The 21,632-nt window shown below is 46.1% G+C and overlaps 1 protein-coding gene across 1 annotated transcript in view; it reads right to left on the bottom strand.

The window, feature by feature from the left end:
* Positions 1–21,632, bottom strand: part of LOC310773376 (NLR family CARD domain-containing protein 3-like) — a gene marked incomplete at both ends in the record, with an annotated part of 43,916 nt that overhangs the window by 22,171 nt on the left and 113 nt on the right. The window contains one exon of the mRNA XM_083633243.1: positions 19,959–21,530. Coding sequence (XP_083489369.1) covers positions 19,959–21,530 — 1,572 coding nt within the window. The remainder of the gene's footprint in view (positions 1–19,958; positions 21,531–21,632) is intronic.

The following is a 21,632-nucleotide window of genomic DNA, read 5'->3' as shown; positions in this document are numbered from 1 at the left end:
GGCCACACATGTCCAGCGACGTCAAAGCGTACGTCCAAGGGTGTCTCGTGTGTAGCCAATTTCAGCCGTCGCACCCGCTGAACCGAGCTCCTCTCCAGAAGAGGGGGGTGAAGTTCCCGTGGTCCCACCTCCAGATCGACTGGGTCGGACCGGTACCGAAGTCATCTCGAGGTAACAAGTACCTCCTTTCGGTCACATGCGCGTTCACAAAATGGGTCGAATGCCTTCCGGCTACTAACGACACCGCAGTCACAACCGCGCTTCTGCTTCTGAACCACGTGTTCAGCCGGTGGGGTCTTCCCCTCTCTATCGACTCCGATAGAGGCACCCACTTCACCGCCGCCGTGACAACGTCACTATGCAACCTTCTGGGCATAGAGGTAAAGTTTCACATCTCCCACCACCCCGAATCCTCGGGCCAGGTCGAACGAGCGAACCGCACAGTCGTTCACATACTTAAGAAGTACGTGAGCGAGAGCGGAAGAGACTGGGACGTGAAACTTCCCCTAGTGTTGATGGCCATCAGGGCCACACCGCACCGCGCTACGAGGGTCACTCCTTTCGAGATGATGACAGGACGCGAAATGACTCTTCCGCTACACCTCCTGTACCACCCCGAGGACATCAGTGTCGCAACCGCATACACAGCAACCCAGTATGTAACCGACTTGAGGGCCCACCTCAGGTCCACGTTCGCGTGGGCCCAGACAAACTTGGAGGCTAGCGCCAAGGGAGCCAAGGCCTACTACGATAGGAAGGCATCCCAACGCGAGTACGAAGTAGGTGACCAAGTCTTCTATTTCATTTTCGACAAGCCCGTGGGGGTCTCTAAGAAATTCCTCCCCAGCTGGGCAGGACCCTACGAGGTCATGCGAAAACTCTCCCCAGTGGCCTACCAAATCAAAATCGTGCGCTCAAGGCGCCCACCGGTCCTGAAATGGGTGCATGCGAACCAAATCAAGCCCCATCGACCACACCCATCTCCAAGGGGGGGGCCAAGCCCAACCCCGGAGGAGGTGAACACAACTTCATAGGGTAGCCAGGAAGTGCATGCCCACTCACTCCTCAAGCATGCACTAACCACTAACCTAGGTCCTCCAAAACCCTAGCGTTAGTAACCCAGATCCTCTGATTTGTTCCAGGATGAAGCTCTCATGGGTCCTCTGCATTTTCCTCGCACTAAAAGCCAGTCTACCACACGAGGTGGTCGAACCCGGACCACCGACTGGCATAGTCCTACAGGGGGTCCCCGGACTCCTGCTCGCCCGCTGCCGCATCTACACCCAGAGAGTGTACGTGCGCTTAGACCCCTGGGACGTGTACCGTAAGCACGGCCCCGCACCCCGACTCACTGAAGGTAGGCCCAGCGCTACCCAGGTCCAAGACACGGTGGATCACGCAAAGCAGACCACCGAACACATCCTCGAGCAACTCCAGAAATTCCTGGTGACCGAGAAAGATTTGAGTGGGCACAAACGCCCCAAGCGGTTCCTGGGGGGTCTCCTCATGATAGCCGCTGCCGCGGGTTCCCTGTTCTCAGTGGGGGTCTCCGCAACTAACGCAGTCAGCATCAACACGCTGCAACGACACATGAGCGAACTAGAGGGTGAAATGCCAGAGATCCGAGAGAGCCTCATTCTCCAACAAAAACTAGCACAGGACCTCAGTAAAACCCTTCAGGGCACTCTAGTTGCTGTGAACCTCCATTCTGTCCTCATTAACCGCACTGCCTACGCCCTGCAGACTCTAACCGACGTAGTCCGAGAGGACATGACCTTGGTGCGCGCGACCAGAGACTTGATGCAAGACCTTACCCGGGAGATAGCCTCCTCAGTCACCAGTCTGAGCGGGGGTAACATACCCCCCTACCTGGTCTCCCTATCTCTGGTTGAACAAATCTTAAAATCCGCCACGACCACCGTGGTCCAATCCTCTCAGGTACACTTGGCATATAGTCTTGGCAGTGCTATCCCAATCTTCGTAGACCCCCAGCGTCTAGAAATAGGATTCCTTATCAACCTACCAATCATTGAACAACAAAACATATACAGGTTGAAAACAGTGTTGAATGTTGGTTTCTGGAAGGGCGACACCCACGTGCACCTTGAGACACCAACCTTCATCGCGTACCACCCAGAGGACCCCTCGCTCACTCTCGTACCCAACCTAAACATGTGTGTCAAAACAAAGGACATCCACTGGGTTTGCCCAGGCAACCCCTTCATCAGAGATGTCACCAAGTATCTCTGCGGCCTGAGAGCCGGATCCACTGAGCAAAAATGCAAAGGCAGCATGTCCATTAAGGACGAGGGAATGGGTACCAGAGTAGAGCAAGCCGGTGACCGATGGCTCCTCAACACACCTGCCACCGAAGCCCTAATGTCACATGAGCGCCATGACACAGTCACTAAACTGAGCCTGCCGAATCAGACCATGTTCCTCACAGTTCCCCAGGGAGCCACGGTACATATCGATGACACTGTCCTCCATTATCTCAACCCCGACAGACATGACGTGGACATTGAGATAATGGACGCATTCCAAGGTCACAATCTCACGATTGGGGACACCCTTCAACAGCAACTCCTGGCTGAAGGGACCAAGCGAGTCCAGTTCAGCATCAAGCCGACGGGACTCACTACCACATTTGCCCAATACGCAAGCCGCCCATCGCAGTACCAAGAGCACCCCATCAGTCTGATCGCTATTGGCCTCCTCCTTAGTGGCTGGGTCATCACCGCGTTTCTCGCATACATAATGTACAAATACATCCAGAAGCTGCAAGCTAAGCTAGAGTCCTACACTGCCGCAACACCACGCTTCGCCCTCCTACCAGGAGAAGGTACCTTAGCTAGCCCACAGCGTCATTAGAAACCCCACTACCTCACACCCCTTCTCTCCCTTCCCCTTTATGCAAATCGTGTAAAAACGAAGAGCTAAATGACCAAGATAGAGAACCGGGCCCAGGCCCTGCCTAGAAAACTTGAAGTATGACAATCTGAATGTATTGCTTCGTGTGATGTAGACTAGTATGACAATCTGAATGTATTTTTTGTGTGATATAGTATAGGATGACAATCTGAATGTATTGTTTGTGTGATATAGAATGATAGAATAACTTGAGAAAAGTCCTGCCCGGACACAGGTGATCTGCCCGGACTTGAGCCCACATAGGACCACATAGCGTAGGACCTAACGAACTTGCTCCTTTCAGCCTCACGGACTAGGCAACCAATGGGTCGCCACCCGCAGGCCGCATGGCCCTGGAGATGCTTTAAAGACTGTGCCAGAACACACCCTTTCAACCATCGGGGGGATGTTGGGCCAGACATATTGGAGTATTGATATTGATATTGAATTAATATTGATATTGAGTTAACAGTGATATTGAATGAAAGACATGTTGTTTGAACACTGACATTGAATGAGAGACATGTTGTTGAATACTGGCTGATCCTAGTGGAAACAGTGGGAGCACCTAACCCCCACAGACTTGGCCATTTGGGGCAATTTGAATACCACACCCGTGATAAAGCCACAGGGATGCGAGCCGATTCCTTTGTCCCACAGCAGCGAGATAAGGGGAACCAATCGGTGTGCCTAAACCACAGCAAAGACACGCCCTGCACCCCAAAACATATACAGGTTTGGAACCTGAAAACTTCAGTTCTAAGTGACTAATCGTCGCGACAGGACGTACGTTTGTGTCCCGAGACAAACCGCCCTTCCCCCCTGCTCGGACCCGAGCCGCCCAGGCCGCAACCAGGCCGACGACCTCCACATCAGGGCCAAGCCAGCGCTGATATCCTGAAACCGACCCGCATCGCCTGAGCGCCCTCAACCCGAAGAAGCGAGCTGTGAGGTTCCCCCTTTCCTCCACTGAGACGACAGCAGATGCAAGAACCCAGCGTGGCCAGCTGAGATCGACTGCCTATTCTCAACCCCCCGCTCCTCCCTCCACGGCTTCCTCTTCGGGACAAGCGGCCGCCCGCTCCACGAGCCCCTCTCCTCCCCGCTGGAGGAACCTTGCGAGTCCGACCGCAACAAACCACTGCATCTGCGTTTGCAGAGCTGAGCGAACAAGCCAAGTAAGAGACTGAATTGATCACTCACGTCCGGGCTTAGAATTGTTAGAGTTAGATGATATATATATCTTTAGATGTACATGATTAACTGATATGATACTGTGAATGAATCTGTGACTGTTTATATCTGACTGTGACTGTGGGTTATATATGCATTACTGAATCCGAGTGTTTAGACGCTAGCCAGTTACTTCTTCACCGATCCACCGAGTGGATCTAATATAGCCAACGAGCTGAGAGGAACTTGTTTCGCCAATTCAAAGTCGATTAACTAATCGTGGCGGAGTAAGAGCCTCACGGCCCTGTTTTTTCATCTAGACGGTGTTATTTCTCACTCACGGGCACGTGCGCAAGCGCGTGAACGGACCCTTCCTTGCTAAATACTCACACATATAGCTATTAGTCGGCTAACCGCCATTTTGTGCCGAGAACGCATTCCCTTAGTCTCCATCTTGGGCCGATCGCCATTTTGGCCCGAAAGCACACCCCCGTATCCTCCATTTTGTGTCTAGTCGGCCCTTCCGGGTCGGCCATTTTGAGAACAGACCCCTCACGCACACACACACACCCACACACACACGCACTCTGCCTCCCTCTAGTGTTCATCCGGTGCTTTACACTTTTGATGCAGATAAATACCCCTCCCTCACATTCACCGACCATGCATTGAAATGTTTAGATGGTAACTCAGTTACAACGTGAATCCACTGACTGTATTGCCAATCCCTCTCTTTTATTTTATATATAATAAATATTGTCAACTTTTATTAGAATTCAACTGTTTCAGAGTGATTTTGTGGAATTGTGGTAAACTGTTGTCTAAGATGTAAGAACTCTCTCCTTTCAGATTAGACTAAAGGTGATTCAGATTAGGTCCGGTGATTAAGCCGGTGGTGCCCCTAGGTTAATCCTTACCAAGGATTACATATTTGATTTTAATAATTTTATGAAATATTAATAATTTTCGGATTATTAATATTTTATTTTACCTAACTAAATTCACCCAAATAACGAGCACAACAAACATGCTTCAAAACATCAACCATAATCCCCCTCCCAAAAAAGGCAAGGCACTCTGCACTTAAAGACTACAGACCCGTCGCCCTGACCTCTGTGCTCATCAAGTCCTTTGAGCGCCTTGTCCTGTCCTACCTTAAATCCATCACAGACCCACTCCTGGAGCCCCTACAGCAGGGGTGGCCAAACTTTTTTGGTTGTGGGCCGCATACAGAAAAATACAAGGAGTGGCGGGCCAAACAATATTAAGCGTGGCAGTTTTCGCGGCAAAACAAATTGGACCAGAAAACCCTTGTGCCATCAAAAATTTAATTTCTACCTATATAAATATATTTAGGACACATAGTGTATTGATGTGCTCACCTATTACAGTGGGTATTTCTGTATGTTTTCCAATGTTCTTTTCCTGTGCCAACAGTTTAAGACAGATAATTTAACATAACATTAGTATTAAACATTCATTCAGTATTAAAAACGTTTAAAAATAAATAGACCAGGTCAGGGTACTCAAGTATAACCCATTTTCAATGGTTTTATATTGAAGGGGAATCAGTTTTTTTGTTTCTGTTTTCCGTTTCAGTTGGCCCGCGGGCCGTAGTTTGGCCACCCCTGCCCTACAGTTTGCCTACAGCGCAACAGGTCTGTAGACGATGCAATAAACATGGCCCCCGGCCTCCACAACATCCTCACACACCTGGACAATGCAGGAACCTATGCCAGGATCCTGTTCGTGGATTTCAGCTCAACGTTTGACACGATCATCCCAGCCCTGCTACAGGAGAAACTCTCCCAGCTGGGCGTCCCCGACCCTATTTGCAGATGGACCACACACAGACTTCCTGACTGACAGGAAGCAGCATGTGAGGCTGGGTAAGCACATAACTGACTTTCGGTCCATCAGCACCGGTGCTGCCCAGTGCGGCATCCTCTCTCCCTACTTCTTCGGTCTGTACACCAACAGCTGCACCTCCAGTCACCAGTCCGTCAAGGTCCTGAAATTCGCGGACGATACCACTCTCATAGGGCTCATCACAGACGGATATGAGTCGGAATACAGACAGGAAGTTGACCATCTGGTGACTTGGTGCAGTCAAAACAACCTGGTGTTAAATGTTCAAAAACAATGGAGATGATTGTGGATTAGAGGAGGAACACAGCCCCAACTTCCCCCATCACCCTTGGTGACTCCCCAGTCAACACTGTGGAGTCCTTCCACTTCCTGGGGAGCCATGGCCTAAAATGGGAGCTGAACATCCGAGCTCTCACCAAGAAGGCACAGCAGAGGATGTACTTTGTGCGGCAGCTGAAGAAATTCAAAGTGCCAAAGGCCACGATGGTGCACTTCTACACCTCCATCGTTGAGTCCATCCTCACCTCCTCCATCACCGTCTGGTATGCTGCTGCCAGTCTCAAAGACATTAACAGGCTTCAGCACATCCTCCGCTGTGCTGAGAAGATAATCGGATGCAACCTGCCATTCCTCCAGGACCTGCATGCAGCCAGGACACTGAAGTGGTCTCGCAAGATCATGACCAACCCCTCCCACCCTGGCCACAAACTCTTTACGACACTCCCCAACGGCAAGAGACTGAGTCTACCAAGACCAGAACCACCCGCCACAAGACCAGCTTCTTCCCAATCGCCATCAGCCTCAACAAGACCTGGAAACCCCTTCCACCAAGGATCTCGCCAACAACACCCTCTCCCCCCTGCAAACCCACTACCTCCTCCTCAACTCAGCTGAACCCCCCCCCCCCCCCCCCCATAAAACTGTAACTCATATCTGATTTAATGCCTCTTTAACTGGGACTGTAAATTCATGTAAATTCACTGCTTATTTAATGCCTATTTAATTTACACTGTAAATTTCATGTACATTCAATGTAAACTCATATTTAACTCCGACTGTAAATTCATATAAATTCACTGCCTATTTAAAGCCCCAATCAGTAACTTTTTCACCTTAATATAACAGCTTTTTAGTCATTGAAGATGGTACAGTGACTTGTAAGAGGGAGAATGTCACCTCTATTGGTCACACACCGCCCTCCAAAGGCCTCTCCTGGGACTAAGCAGTTTGGTGCCTGCGTCCCGGAGGCAAGATGCGTGCATGCGCTGTACAGCGGCTGCGGGAGCGTTGTGTTCCTGAAAACAAGGAAGTACCTCGGTGTGGATTTGCTACGAAAATGACGTTTCACATAACTATGGATTATTATTTATTCACGTGGTGAGTACCCGATGTCACAACATGTACATAGAGCTTTCTGGCACTGTGTTTTGTTTACTTTGAACGGCGATATCGATATCGATATCGATACTATTGCACCCAGAGGCCGCAGTTTCTCCAATAGCAAAACTTGGAAAAGTTGCTGAATGGGGCTTTAACGCCTATTTAACTCAGTCTGTAAATCGCATGTAAATTCAACGTAAATGCATGTTTATTATCCACGGAACACGCCTCCACTCATGTACATATTGTATAACTACTCGATTTGATTGCACTTGCAACATTGTGATTGTCTTTATCTACCTTGCCTACTTCTTATCTCTGTATATTGATCTGACCGCTACGCTGCATACAGACAATAAGACAAATTCCTCATATGTAAGTTGCATACTGTGGAAATAAAAGTGATTCGGATTCTGAATTATAATATATTTCTCAAATTATATATATATATATATATATATATATATAATTTGAGAAATATATATAATATATATATATATATATATATATACAGTATATATATATATATATAATTTGAGAAATATATATATATATATATATATATATATATATATATAATTATTTATAACATAAAAATAAAATAAAAAATACTGGTCAGATGACTTTGCCCAGACAGGAACCAACTAGAATATCTAAATATCAGGTGTATGACCTGATACTGTATGACCACCGGGGGCGCGGTCTAGCATCAACCCTGTGCTTCTCTTCCCGGGGACTGCCCCCTAGTCCGACACCTCACGAGACCGACACCTCATGGTTTTGGGTTAGGGTCTGGGGGAGGTTAGGTTTAGGCGTGGGGGTGGGAGAGGTTAGATTTTGGGTTCGTGGTGGTGGGAGAGGTTAGGTTTTGGGTTAGGGTCTGGGGGAGGTTAGGTTTAGGCGTGGGGGTGGGAGAGGTTAGGTTTTGGGTTAGGGTCTGGGGGAGGTTAGGTTTAGGGTTAGTGAAAAACGGGGAATATAGAACCCGGGGAACATAGACATGATCCCCTGTCCAATGCCTCTTTTTTCAGACTCGTGAGGTGTCGGACTCGTGAGGTATCGGACTAGTGCCATGGCACCCTCTTCCCAATTGTTTTTTTTTAGTTTTTTACTGTTTACTGCGGCATCTATGACTGTTTTGTCCTTGTTTTTCGACGGTGCAATATGAAGATGGATTACTCGTTTGCAGTGGTGATCATTACCATCCTGATCACTTTTATACGGGAGAACTTTGCTTTGACTGGGAACGGAGTCAGTGAGTACCTGTCACCTGCTGCAACTACGCAGGTCCCACTCGTTACATACTCGAGGGAATTTCTCCTCTCCTTACGGGACAAAGCAAACCTAAATCATGAACTACTTGCTCCGATTGCAAGAGTCAGCTGTAAGAGGAAAAACGGAAAAAAGAAAAGAGGCTCACGTGGGGGAGTCCGAAACAGACTGAGGAGAAGAGAAAGCAGACACCCGCTCCCAGTTATTACTCTATCAAACGTCAGATCACTGAGTAATGAAGTCGATGAGATCGCGGCGCGTATCACACATGAGGAATATTTTCGGAGTAACCTGATCTGCTTTACTGAGACGTGGCTCCACGAGAGCAGTGCAGATATCGGCTTTGATGGCTATACTGTGATAAGGGCAGACCGCGATAAAATGTCATCAAACAAGTCCATCGGTGGAGGGCTGTGTATCCTAATAGACAATGCTTGGGCCAAGTGCACGAAAAGGTGTGTACTAAAGACTACGAGATGCTGTCGGTATCTTTCAGACCGTTCTATCTCCCACGGGAGTTTGGGCAAATCACCGTAATACTCGTCTATGTTCCAGGGCCAAATAATAAGGACGCTGCAGAATCTATAACTGACAGCTACAATGCTGCGCTTTCTCGATCGCCAGATCAGCCTGTTTTTGTGTTGGGTGATATGAATACATGTGAGCTGTCACCTTACCTCCCAACTCTGCAGCAATATGTAACCACGCCCACCCGCTCCACTCGCATACTGGACCAGTGTTTCGGGAACATCCCGGCGCATACAAGTCTGTGAGCCGACCTCCTCTTGGAAAGTCGGATCATAATGTAATTCATCTTCTCCCAACATATAGACAGAAAGTCAAGCGGGAGATACCACGCTTGAAAACTGTTCATCAATGGTCTGACGATGGAGAAGAGGAGCTTAAATATTTCTTTGAGACAACAGACTGGGATGTATTTTTTGACACATGCCCTGACCCTGATGAACTGACGGACACAATCACATGTTATATTAAGTTCTGTGAGGAGTCTGTTATTAAAACGAAGACAGTCAGGGTGTTTAGTAACAACAAACCATAGCTGTCTAAAGATCTGAAAGTGTGTTGTGGTATCTGGGCTGCCACCGCCCCTACTACACTGTCTTATAATTGTCCTTTATTCTTAAATATTAAGTTATGGTGTACAGGGTAGAGAGAGGAGGGCAGCTAGTTACTGGGATTAACTAACCAGAGCAGCTGAAAAGACAGATGGAGACATTCCGACTCCTTAACGCCAGAGGGGAGGGAGCAGTAAAAGCAGGGAGCAACAAAAGGCTTGATTAGGGTGACTAGGAGAGTTACACACAAAAGTACAGTTTAGGCAGCACGCACACACAGGAGCAACAATGGCTCTGTTTATGAGAGGATGAACGCACATGCTCAAATGCTCTCAAACAGTCACATGCACACATTCTGTTGTGATACTGAGAGGAGATAGTGGGGATACTGAGGGAAATGACCCTTCAGGCCATCGTAAAAACAGATAACACCATTTGGTTGGGACATCTAAGCAGGAAGGAGCAGGAAGCCCTTTCAAGGATGGAGGCAGCTGTCAGATGGGGGTTTGATTGATAGGTGACACACTGTAGTGGTCCGACAGACAGCACATACTCATTTAAGGAAGGGAGCTGATTGGATGAGAGAGTGGGATAGGACAGGCTGAGAGGAGGAGGAGGCTCAATCTAGAAAGTTTTTAAATACAGTGGACGCAGGTTCAGAGGTCAGAGAACACACTGAAGACCATCTCTCCATGACTCTACCAGAGAGCCATGTCAAATATCACATTCTGCAAATAAAACAACTACTTTAAATAGACATCATGTTCTCCATCGTTTTTCTGTGGTTCATTCCTTCTTCTCTCGATGCATTTAAAACACGACAGTGTCTAAATGAAAAAAGGGCTGCATTCCTAAATGGTGATGTGGATTTAGTGAAGGAGAAAGAGAAGGAGTTTAGACCAGGGTTTGTACTGGAAAAAGAGATTTTAAAAATAAAAAAACAAAACAAAACAAAACAAAAATGTTGCACAGGCAATATAAAGCAAGCATGGGCAGGTCTAGATAAAATGATGGGCAAGGAAAGGAAGACAAAAAGTGTGATGCAGTGGACAGTAATTTTGTAAATGACCTGAATACATATTACAGTAGGTTTGGTGAATCCAAGGTCAGGCTGCAATAACATCTGCAATCAGATAGGTAGTTATGAACCTATTCAGTTATCAGAGGATGAGGTAGCCACTGTCCTGTCCAAAATTAAACTTAACAAGGCACCCGGGCCTGATGGCCTAGACGGAAAGGTCCTTAAAGTATGTTCCCAACAGCTCAAAGGGGCTGTCACTAAGCTAAACCAAACCCTGCTCAATAATCTAGTGTGGCCAAACCCATGGAAACACTCTACAGTCATTCCTGTGCCTAAAGTTCCTAGAGCAACAGCTTTTAAGGATTTTAGACCAGTGGCTCTTACGTCAATCTTATCCAAATGTATGGAGAGAGTCATTATTAAGCACCTTATATCCTCTGTAGAAGATCAACTTGACCCCCTACAATTCGCGTATAGGTCCAAGAGGGGAACTAAGGATGCGACTCTCACTTTAGTCGATTTATTAGCTAATCACCTACAGCTACCAAAAGCAGTCATTCGCATTTTGTTTATTGATTTCTGTTCCGCATTTAACACTATGTAAATTGATATTCTGTTGGAATGACTATTAGAGATGAATGTGAATGGGGGTCTCATTCATCTAATTAGGAGCTTCTTAACGGACCGCCCTCAGAGAGTCCTGATGAACGGACTGTACTCAGATTAACTCGTCTTAAACACTGGGGCACCCCAAGGTTGCGTACTGTCCGCACTGCTGTTCTCAATTTGTAATGTAAACATGATGGGCCCTATTCTCCCACAAGCCTTCGGCGCTAAAACGGGCCTTAAACGCAAAAAAACGTGCCTTGCGCCTGTTTTGGGACGATATCAATATGGCTTTACGCTGCCAAATGCGCTTTAGGCCGAATGGGCGTGGCGCAGTCCCAGAATGGGCCAGAGTGGGCGTGTCGGCACTAAATACCGGCGTACTGCTATCTTCCGACCTGGCGTACATTTAGCGCTTTGCGCTTTTGAAAACCAGGCCTATTCAGAGTGCGCCAGTTGCGCGGAGCGCTCCCCTCTGGCTCTCTCCCTCCCCTCTGGCTCTCTCCTCTGTCACCCTTCTCTGTGTCACTCTCTCCCTCTCTCCTCAGTCTGCCAGGCACAATACCAGAGGTGTAGTGCTATCTTGAGAAGTGAGGGAACGCACCTATTTGCGGAACACCCCCCTCCCCCAGCACACGCACAGGTCCCCCCGCACGCACACACACTACACTGACACACACACATAATTTATTGTGTCCTCTAGACACTGCAGAAGTAGCCCATGACAGAGTCAGTTATCACAAACAGCTAAGCTAAACAAGTCTCAAGCATCACGCAAGTTGCACAAGGCTGCATAATTGATCATTTGGCACGGCGGCTGGCATTTTTAGCAAGTAACTTACCATTTTGTGGCGAATTCTGGCGTTGCAAATTGCAATCTGGTGATTAACGCTAACTTTTGATTAGCGTTAATTGAAAATAAATCTCGGTAATGTAACGTGCACTCCATAGTAAAATGTACACCGCTTGCGCATGTGCAGAAACTGAGAAACCGGACCGGTGTGCTTCCGTGTGTAGCTGATTTGGCCCAGGGGGCGTGTGCCTGCCTGGTGCCAAAACAGCTTTTAACATTGTTTCTAAATGATTGTAAACGTACCTTTTTCGCAACTGGTCCGAAAAATGAAAGGATGTTTGGCTGCCTTTTCATCTTTACTTGTTATCTCGTCAGGTACTGGGAGAAAAAAAACATTTTGATGCTTAAAATGCCACTACTAGCTAGTTAAGGTGGACCGGTGGAGTGTTTCCCTCTTCCTTCAAGCCAGAGTTGATACCATGTGAATCATTCAGCCCACCTTAAATTTAAGGTGGAACGTTTCCTTCTTCCTTCAAGCCACGACTCACGAGTTGATGCCATGTGAATCATTCAGCCCACCTTAAATATAGACGAATGACAACTTTGTCCAGATTCACTAGTTTTATTGGCTCCACATACACACACACGTTGACACACACAAAACACTGCTTGGAGAAGTATGGGAACGCCGTTCCCACGCGTTCTGCCGGGACTACACCACTGCACAATACCGACTGTCTCTGACTCAGGCGCGTAGCCACGGGTGTGCTAGAGTGTGCCAATGCCACCCAGACAGGCCGCTGGCACACCCAAAAAAAATGGGGTAAAAAAGGTTTTTGTTTTGTCTGCAAAACACATCAACGCTGTCATGCACTGTGTCCAACTTATCCTATGTGCGAATAGAAATCACGCTCCGCTGACCTATGTGCCCCGGAGCATCATGGGAATAGTTAAGCTGTCGTCCACGTAAAGTAAACAAATGCACGCACAGCTGTAGCAGCAGCAGCAGCCCAAATCAAGAAGACATGAAACAAAGCTCGCTTTTAAGCTTTTTCGGCAAAGGCAAGAAACGTCGCTTTGACGACGAGGAAGAAGATGACTCGTTGTCACACTCCCCCTCAACAAGTGCGGATTGTAGTGCACCCTTCCCGCACCTGTATTGGTGGTGTACAGTGGAGAAGAGAGACGATTATGAAGAAGATGATGCAGCCGAAACAATGACGTTAACAGCGGGGAACGCAGCCAACAACACACTGGAGGTTTGTGCAGAGCCAGAGGACACTGAGAACGCTACAGATCTCTCTGCAGTAGACGAACCTTCATGCCAACCAAATTTGCGTTCTTTCCCGACTAGAACACTCATTGGAAAAAGTAGGTGAGACTTTTTTGAGATACTAAACAAAGTGGTTTTACATGTTGCCAAAAAATACAATTTAATTGACTGCTTCTACCTGCTAATAATGAGTGTGAAAAGGAGCAAACAACACACAAATATTCCTCTAAATCTGGTTTGAAAAGACCCAAAAAATGTTTGCCCCCTGGCATACCCTGGCTTTCTGTGGCACACCCAATGAGCCAAGTCTGGCTACGCTACTGCTCTGACTCCCTCGCTCAGAGTCCCATAGAAAAAATAAGCTGTAAATTCACTGCAATGTGAATGTCCCAACATGCATTGTGTTTCTCCATTTCGCTACTAAATAGCAACCAAATGAGCCAAAAACCTATATTAAGGGAGGATCTAAATAATGTGTAATGGTAAGACAACCTCCAATTGTAGAACATTTCAATATTGGACCAAATAAAACATCGAAATGAAAACACCACCCTATGTGAAACATATATGTCCTACTGGGGCTATAAATATCCCTCGATTTAACGTGATTTAGATAAGTGACAGCGGAATGCGCTTCGGAAGCTTCTACTGTCATCTGCTATACTGTGATGTCAGCTCCAATAACTTGGCCCTACTCCACATTTAGTTTTACAATAAAAACACATTTATGCAATGACTTTACATAATGTAGGCTATATTTATGTGCATCATCCTTCCTGCAGCAGGCGAGAGAAAATGATATCTTTCTGGACAAACTTTCACAGGCTATATTTTTCTAGCTGATGCATTTAGAACATTATTTTCACTTTGATCTGGCTATAGTGTAGCGTATTTACATGCTTGCAGTATTTAAACTGCAGTTAGATTGGTTTGAGAAGCATAATAATATGGAATAATAGCCTATAATGGAGACAGACAAGACTGGATGAAGGGAGGGGGGGGGGCAGAGCGCTTGGCTTTCGTCTGGTTTTGCGGGACCAGTGGAATTGGAGCTAAAAAGGCAAGCGTGCGATTCGTTTATTGCAGTTATCCAATGAGCATGACAGTGCATAATTTTACGCTTAAAAGGCGTGGTTGTAATGCTTTAGGCTGCGTGTAGCGCCAGCACGACGATATCAAGTGCGCCGACGAAAAATTTACGTTTTTATGGACGTTTGGATGATTTTTAGCCATATTTAGATGAATATCTCATTTTAAATTAACATTAGGATTATACTGTAGTGATGTAATTATTCAGTATTTTTCCTTTTCTCACTCACTTGGTGACCTGCTCTCCCTTTAGGTCATTTTATAATTACACTACAACAGACAGCAACACAGGCAGAAACACTGAACTTATTATTATTATTATTATCACTTCGAAACACAGTGCAAAACTTGTCATCTCAACACAAAAATAAAATAACAATAACCGTATACGATTATAGCAGCAGCCAATGACAGTGAGTGCAGTACAGAGTCCGGGTCTGTCTGTCTCTCAGGTGTAATAATCCCACAATGATCACGGCTTTAACAAGAGTCACAGGCTGTGTAAACAGTGTAATGTGGGCTCTCTGTAACTTGATCCCTGGGTCTGTCTGTCTCAGGTGTAATAATCCCACAACGATCACGGCTTTAACAAGCATCACAGGCTGTGTAAACAGTGTAGTGGGCTCTAAGCATCAGGGGCAGTTGCCCCCTCAGATAAAAAAAAAAAAAAAAAAAATTTAGGGGGACCAAATTTTAAGGGGGACAAAATGTCCCCATGTCCCCCTTGTTCCGGCGCCAGTGGTGCCGAGCATGCAAACTAGAAATTAACGTGTCCAAAAAAAAGGAACTCATTATGCAAACAAAATCAGGGGAAAGTAACAACATGCTCAGTAACCAGCCTGTGGAAAAGGCTCAAGTATCAGTTCAAGTATCTGGGGACAATCTTTGACCAGACTTTGACCTTTAATGAGAACACAGACTATATATACAAGAAACCCAATCAGCGTCTGTTTTTAATCAGGAAGCTGAGGAGTTTTGGTGTCAGCCAACACATTCTCCAAACGGCATACAGCAGTCTGGTCGAATCAGTCCTGTCTTTTAATATGACCGCCTGGTACGGCAACCTGAACGTAAAGAGCAAAAACAAACTTTCTAGAATAGTTAAAATAGCAAGTAAAATTGTTGGCAAAACACAAAAACAGCTTTCCAACATTTTTTAAATGTTATCAGGAAAGGAAGGAAGATCAGTGGTGATGCCTCGCACCCACTGAACAGGGACACCCCAGCATTCCGAAATGTCGGCACTCCGAAATACCGGCATTCCGACAAAATTGACGGAATGGAGATCTGTCTCGTCATTGCGAAAGAACCCTAACCCTAACCCGGGGGACCGGCTGGAGCTAACCTCTCACAGCCCCCACGTCTAAACCTAATCTCTCCCACCCCCCATGCCTAAACCTAACCTCCTGTAGACCCTAACCCTAACCTCTCCCACCCCCCACGCCTAAACCTAACCTCCCCCAGAACCTAACCTCTCCCACCCCTGTAGGCTAAATAACTCAAGATGCTATGTCGGAAAGGCGAAACCTTTTTTGGAGATAAAAAGGGCCGCCTCTCCGAAAGCATAGAAGTCAATGATCGGAATGCCGACACTTCGGAATGGCGAGAGGACCCCCCCACTGAACTCTGCATTCCAGCTGCTTCCATCCGGTCGTCGATTCAGGGTCCCAAGGGCAAACCGGAACATTTATAAAAACTCCTTTATCCCCTGTGCCATACGGTCATTAAATAAATGAATTGTCCTGTGTGCTGTCACTGCTGCGCTATGTACTATATTAGGTAGGTAGGTATATGATTGGTATTTTAGATAGGTAGGAACTAGGAAGCCATTTTAGTTAGGTGTTGTATTTGTAATATTTTAGGTAGGTAGGTATATGACTGGTATCTTAGATAGGTAGGAAGCCATTTTTAGTTAGGTGTTTGTATTTGTAATCATATGCTTATTTGCACCATCTATGTCTTAACTTGTACAGGTGTGTTTTATGTTCTATGTCTTTACGTTTTATGGTGTGCTGACTGTGCACAATGTGTCTCTATGGGAAGAGAAGCCAACGAAAAATTTCCACCATGGTGGACAATAAAGTATCATATCATATTTCTTGACGAAAATGTAATTGTGCTTGCTGTCCTCGCCACGCCCTGCCTCCTTGCAACACCCATGCCCGTGCTAGCAATGTGTAGCTAGCACGTCTCTAGGTGGTTAAAGGGTGTAGTAACTGCTTGCTAGGGTGTTTCCGGCTGGTCGCAAGGGTGTTTGTAGACGGTTCCTAGGGTGGACTAAGTAGTTATGGGCGGGCCTATGTGAGGAGGAGCCAAGGAATCCAGGGGCGAAATAATTTTGATTGTAGACGCTACAGTTCAAAAGTTACGGACCAAAACGGCTGTTATAGCGCCTCTATCAGGTCAATAGGAGTATTTTTTTTTAGATCACAGCAATAAGTAAACGTGGGGACGAGCCAAGGAAACCTGGGGGAAAATAATTTTGATTGTAGAAGCTACGGTTCTAAAGTTATGACCAAAACGTAAAGATGGCTGTTATAGCGCCACCGTCAGGTCAATCAGTGTAATATCTTAGGCCGGAGTAAAAGAGTACTCTATGAACATATGGACCACATTTGGGAAGAGTTGCTCTTATGGTTTGTGAGCTACAGGTACTTAATGTTGCTATTGCGCCCCCTATAGGTGAAATAACACAATTGTTTTTTGATCAGCTCAGAGTACATCCCTGCACACCTGTACCAAGTTTGCTTAGCATTGGAGGTTGTGTTCCAGAGTTATGGCGATCTTTGTGAAATAGGCCCCACCCACAGAACTTTGGAAGTCGATTATATCGCAATGGTGCGTTTTCTTTTTAAATCCGCGAAATCAGTGTTGTGCAAGACACTCCACACATGATGTGTGCTTTGGTTTGGTGAAGATTGGACAAAATTTGAAGGTGGAATCGCAAAAAAACAAACAGTTTTGGACAAAATTCAAAATGGCGGAAAATCTAGTCAGACGCAAATGGGTGTTAATCCAGGGAAAAAATAAGTTTGATTGTTGACCCTAAGGTTCAAAAGTTATGGACCAAAACGTAAAGAAGGCTGTTATAGCGCCACCATCTGGTCATGGTAAATGGCCTGCATTTATATAGTGCTTTTATCCAAAGCGATTTACAGTCAGTAGGTTCATTCACCCATTCATACACCGATGGCGGCAGGCTACCACGAAGGGTGCTGGCACACCATCAGGAGCAATTTGGGGTTCAGTATCTTGCCCAAGGACACTTCGACATGCAGACTGGAGGAGGCGGGAATCGAACCACCGACCTCTTTTATCCTAAGCGATTAGTGGACGACCCGCTCTACCTCCTGAGCTACAGCTGGTCAATTGGTGTAACTTTTTTCGTGGATAGTAAAAGGCCCCTCTGTGAACCTCTCTACCAAGTTTCGTAGCTGTACCTCGTATGGTTTCTGAGATACAGGTAATTTAATGCAAGATTTTTCGAAACCCCATTCAAGAGAATGGGAAAAAAACTTGCGCTTAATCGTGAATATTGCCCAAACCACTTGACCAAACCCTTACCAAAGTCAAAACAACCCTGTCCTCAATGAGCCGCACGTTTTGAGTTCTGGCATGTCTACTGTATGTGGTGTGAAAACTGTGGGAGTTATTACGTCCCAGAATTTGTGGCAGATATATATAATAATATGTATGGGGGACTTAGATTATATATATAGATTGTGCCTTGCTTTCAGCAAGCACAAAATTAAGAAAACTGTCCATAGCCTCTTGGAATTGTCTACCATGCAATATTTGGTTTTAAAAGGATGCGCAGATCCCGGCCCCTATCGTTGCATTGGCGTAGAAAGTACGCCGAGCGCCTGGCGCAGCGCTGATCAGTGGGCGTGGACCAGCGCACTTGATATCTTGGTGTTGGCGCTACACGCAGCCTAAAGCATTACAACCACGCCTTTTAAGTGTAAAATTGTGCACCGTCTGCTCATTGGATAAGTGCAATAAACGCTTGCCTTTTAAGCTCCAATTCCATTGGTCCAGTAAAACCAGACAAAGCCAAGCGCTCTGCTCCCCCCCCCCTCCCTTCATCCCGTCTGTCTGTCTCCATATATAGGCTATATTCCATATTATTATGCTTCTCAAACCAATCTAACTGCAGTTTAAATACTGCAAGCATGTAAATACGCTACACTAGCAAGATCAAAGTGAAAAGAATGTTCTAAATGCATCAGCTAGAAAAATATAGCCTATCCCTATATGATGAGATTAATTAGATTGGTGAAAGTTTGTCCAGAAAGATATCGTTTTCTCTCCCCTGCTGCAGGTAGGATGATGCACATGAATATAGCCTACATTATGTAAAGTCATTGCATAAATGTGTTTTTATTGTAAAACTAAAATGTGAAGTAGAGCCAATTTATTGGAGCGGACATCACAGTAGGACATGACAGTAGAAGCGCGTTACGCTGTCACTTATCTACAAGGGGATATATATAGGCCCAGGATGACATATAGGTTTCACATAGGCCATAGCCCATTGCATGCTGGGAGATTTCACATTGCAGGCAGTGAACTTACAACTTCTTCTTCCTATGGGACGTGTGTTGTGTCTGTCCGAGCGAGGGAGTCAGAGAGAGAGAGTCGTATTGTGCCTGTCAGACTGATATGAGCAAGAGAGAGGGAGTGACACAGAGAAGGGTGACAGAGGAGAGCCAGAGGAGCGCTCCACACAACCAGCACACTTTTCAAAAGCGCAAAGCGCTAAATTTACGCCAGGTGGGAAGATATCATTAGGCCGATATTTAACGCCGAAAAGCCCATTCTCGCCCATTCAGGGAGTGCGCCATGCCCATTCAGCGTAAAGCGCATTTACCAGCCTAAAGCCATGTTGATATCTTCCCGAGACAGGCGCAAGGCACGTTTTTTAGCGCCGAAGGCCCGTTTTAGCGCCGAAGGCCTGTGGGAGAATAGGGGCCTCTATCTACACTCACACACACACTATCACACACAATGATGTTTGTCACATCACTTTTCCTTCTTTGTTTGTTTTCTAAAGTATAGAGTTGTACGGACCATATTAATATTTGGGCTATTGGCCAGCTAGAGGGCTATTTGCTTTTTATTCTTTCTTCTGTTCTTTTCCTTTGTGTTTTTGTATTTTAATTGTTGCGTGTCATGTAATGTGTATTTTGTCTTGGACCCCAGGAAGACTAGCTGTTGTCTAGCTTATGGGGATCCTTTTTAATAAACAAATAAACAATTTAACTCAAATCAGCTCTCAATAACTGTTAAACTAAATGAATGCCTGCACAACTGCAGTTTTCAGATATAAAGTAAAACTGATTTTGTAATGATACAAAGCTGGCTGAAAATCATCAGTGTTCCTTTAATAGTGTGTATGTTTGAGGAACTATAGATGTTTATTGTAATTCTGATGGTCTCAGATATGAAGGTGGCTCTACACTGTTCTATACTGTTGGTATTCAGACCAGGACTAACCGAGCCTTCCTGCAGTTCCTCACAGCTGGGATCAGTCTGATTCGTCCATCCACTGATGTGTTGTAGGCCTTCAGGTCCAACACATCCAGAACCTCCTCTGACATCTGCAGCATGTATGCCAGAGCTGAGCAGTGGATCTCAGAGAGTGTCTTTTCTGATCTGTTCTCTGACTTCAGGAACTGTTGGATCTCCTGATTTACTGACTGGTCGTTCATCTCCATCAAACAGTGGAAGATGTTGATGCTTCTGTCAGGAGAGGTGTCGTTATGAATGTTCATCTTCTTAAGGTTGTTGATGGCTCTCTGGATGCTTTCTGGTCTACTCTCTGTCTGATCCAGCAGGCCTCGTAGGAGTCTCTGGCTGGAATCCAGTGAGAGACCATGAAGGAAGCGGACAAAGAGGTCCAGGTGGCCATTTTTACTCTTCAGGGATTTCACCATGGCTCTCAACAGGAAGGCATCAAGGGATCGGTCATTGTCTTCCGATATACCTACTGCTCTTCTCAGCATTATGTCCTGATCAGATTCTTCTCCCAGGAATGTGCCCAGTACCTTATCATCCCTGTTTGTGTGACAGTGGAGCATGTAGACAGCAGCCAGGATCTCCTGAATGCTCAGATGGACAAAGCAAAATAGCTTATCCTGGTACAGCCCACACTGCTCCTCTTTAAAGATCTGTGTGAACACTCCTGAGTACACCGTGGCTGCTGTGATATCAATGCCGCACTCTTTCAGGTCTTCTTCATAGAAGATCAGCTTGCCTTTCTCCAGCTGCTCAAAAGCCAGTTTTCCCAGAGAGAGAATCATCTTCTTGATCTCGGTAGTCCAGTGTGAATCTGTTTCAGCTCTCCCATGAAACTTGACGTTCTGCAGTTTGGTCTGAACCACCAGTAATTGGATATACATATCAGTCAAGGTCTTGGGCAGATTTCCTCTCTCACTGGTTTTCAACACACACTCCAGAACACTAGCAGTGATCCAGCAGAAGACTGGGATGTGGCACATGATGTGAAGGGTGCGTGAAGTCTTGATGTGAGAGATGATTGTGCTAGCCTGCTTCTTATCACTGAATCTCTTCCTGAAGTACTCATCCTTCTGTAGGTCAGTGAACCCTCTCACCTCTGTCACCACGTCAATGCACTGAGGAGGGATCTGACTGGCTGCTGCAGGTCGTGTGGTCATCCATATGCGAGCTTTGGGAAGCAGTTTCCCCCTGATGAGGTTTGTCAGCAGCATATCCACTGAGGTTGACTCTGTAACATCAGTCACGATCTCATTGTTTTGGAAGTCTAGAGGAAGTCGACACTCATCCAGACCATCAAAGATGAACCCAACCTTGTCAAACCTGCAGATTCCTGCTTCTTTGGTGTCAGGAAAGTTGTGATCAAGAAGTTCCACTAAGCTGCACTTTTTCTCTTTCAGCAGATTCAGCTCTCGGAAAGTGAATGGAAATATGAACTGTATATCCTGGTTGGCTTTTTCTTCAGCCCAGTCCAGAGTGAACTTTTGTGTTAAGACTGTTTTCCCAATGCCAGCCACTCCCAATGTCATCACTGTTCTGGTCCGTTTAATTCTTCCAGGTAAGGGTTTAAAGATGTCTTGATATCTGATTGGTGTTTCTGGTCTCTGGTTTCTGGATGCTGCTTCAATCAGTCTGATCTCATGTTCATCATTG

Source organism: Poromitra crassiceps, assembly GCF_964638095.1.
Source record: "Poromitra crassiceps genome assembly, chromosome: 3".
Lineage (NCBI taxonomy): Eukaryota > Metazoa > Chordata > Actinopteri > Beryciformes > Melamphaidae > Poromitra > Poromitra crassiceps.
Note: the sequence above shows the minus strand (reverse complement) of the source record. Positions and strands in the feature narration are given on the sequence as shown.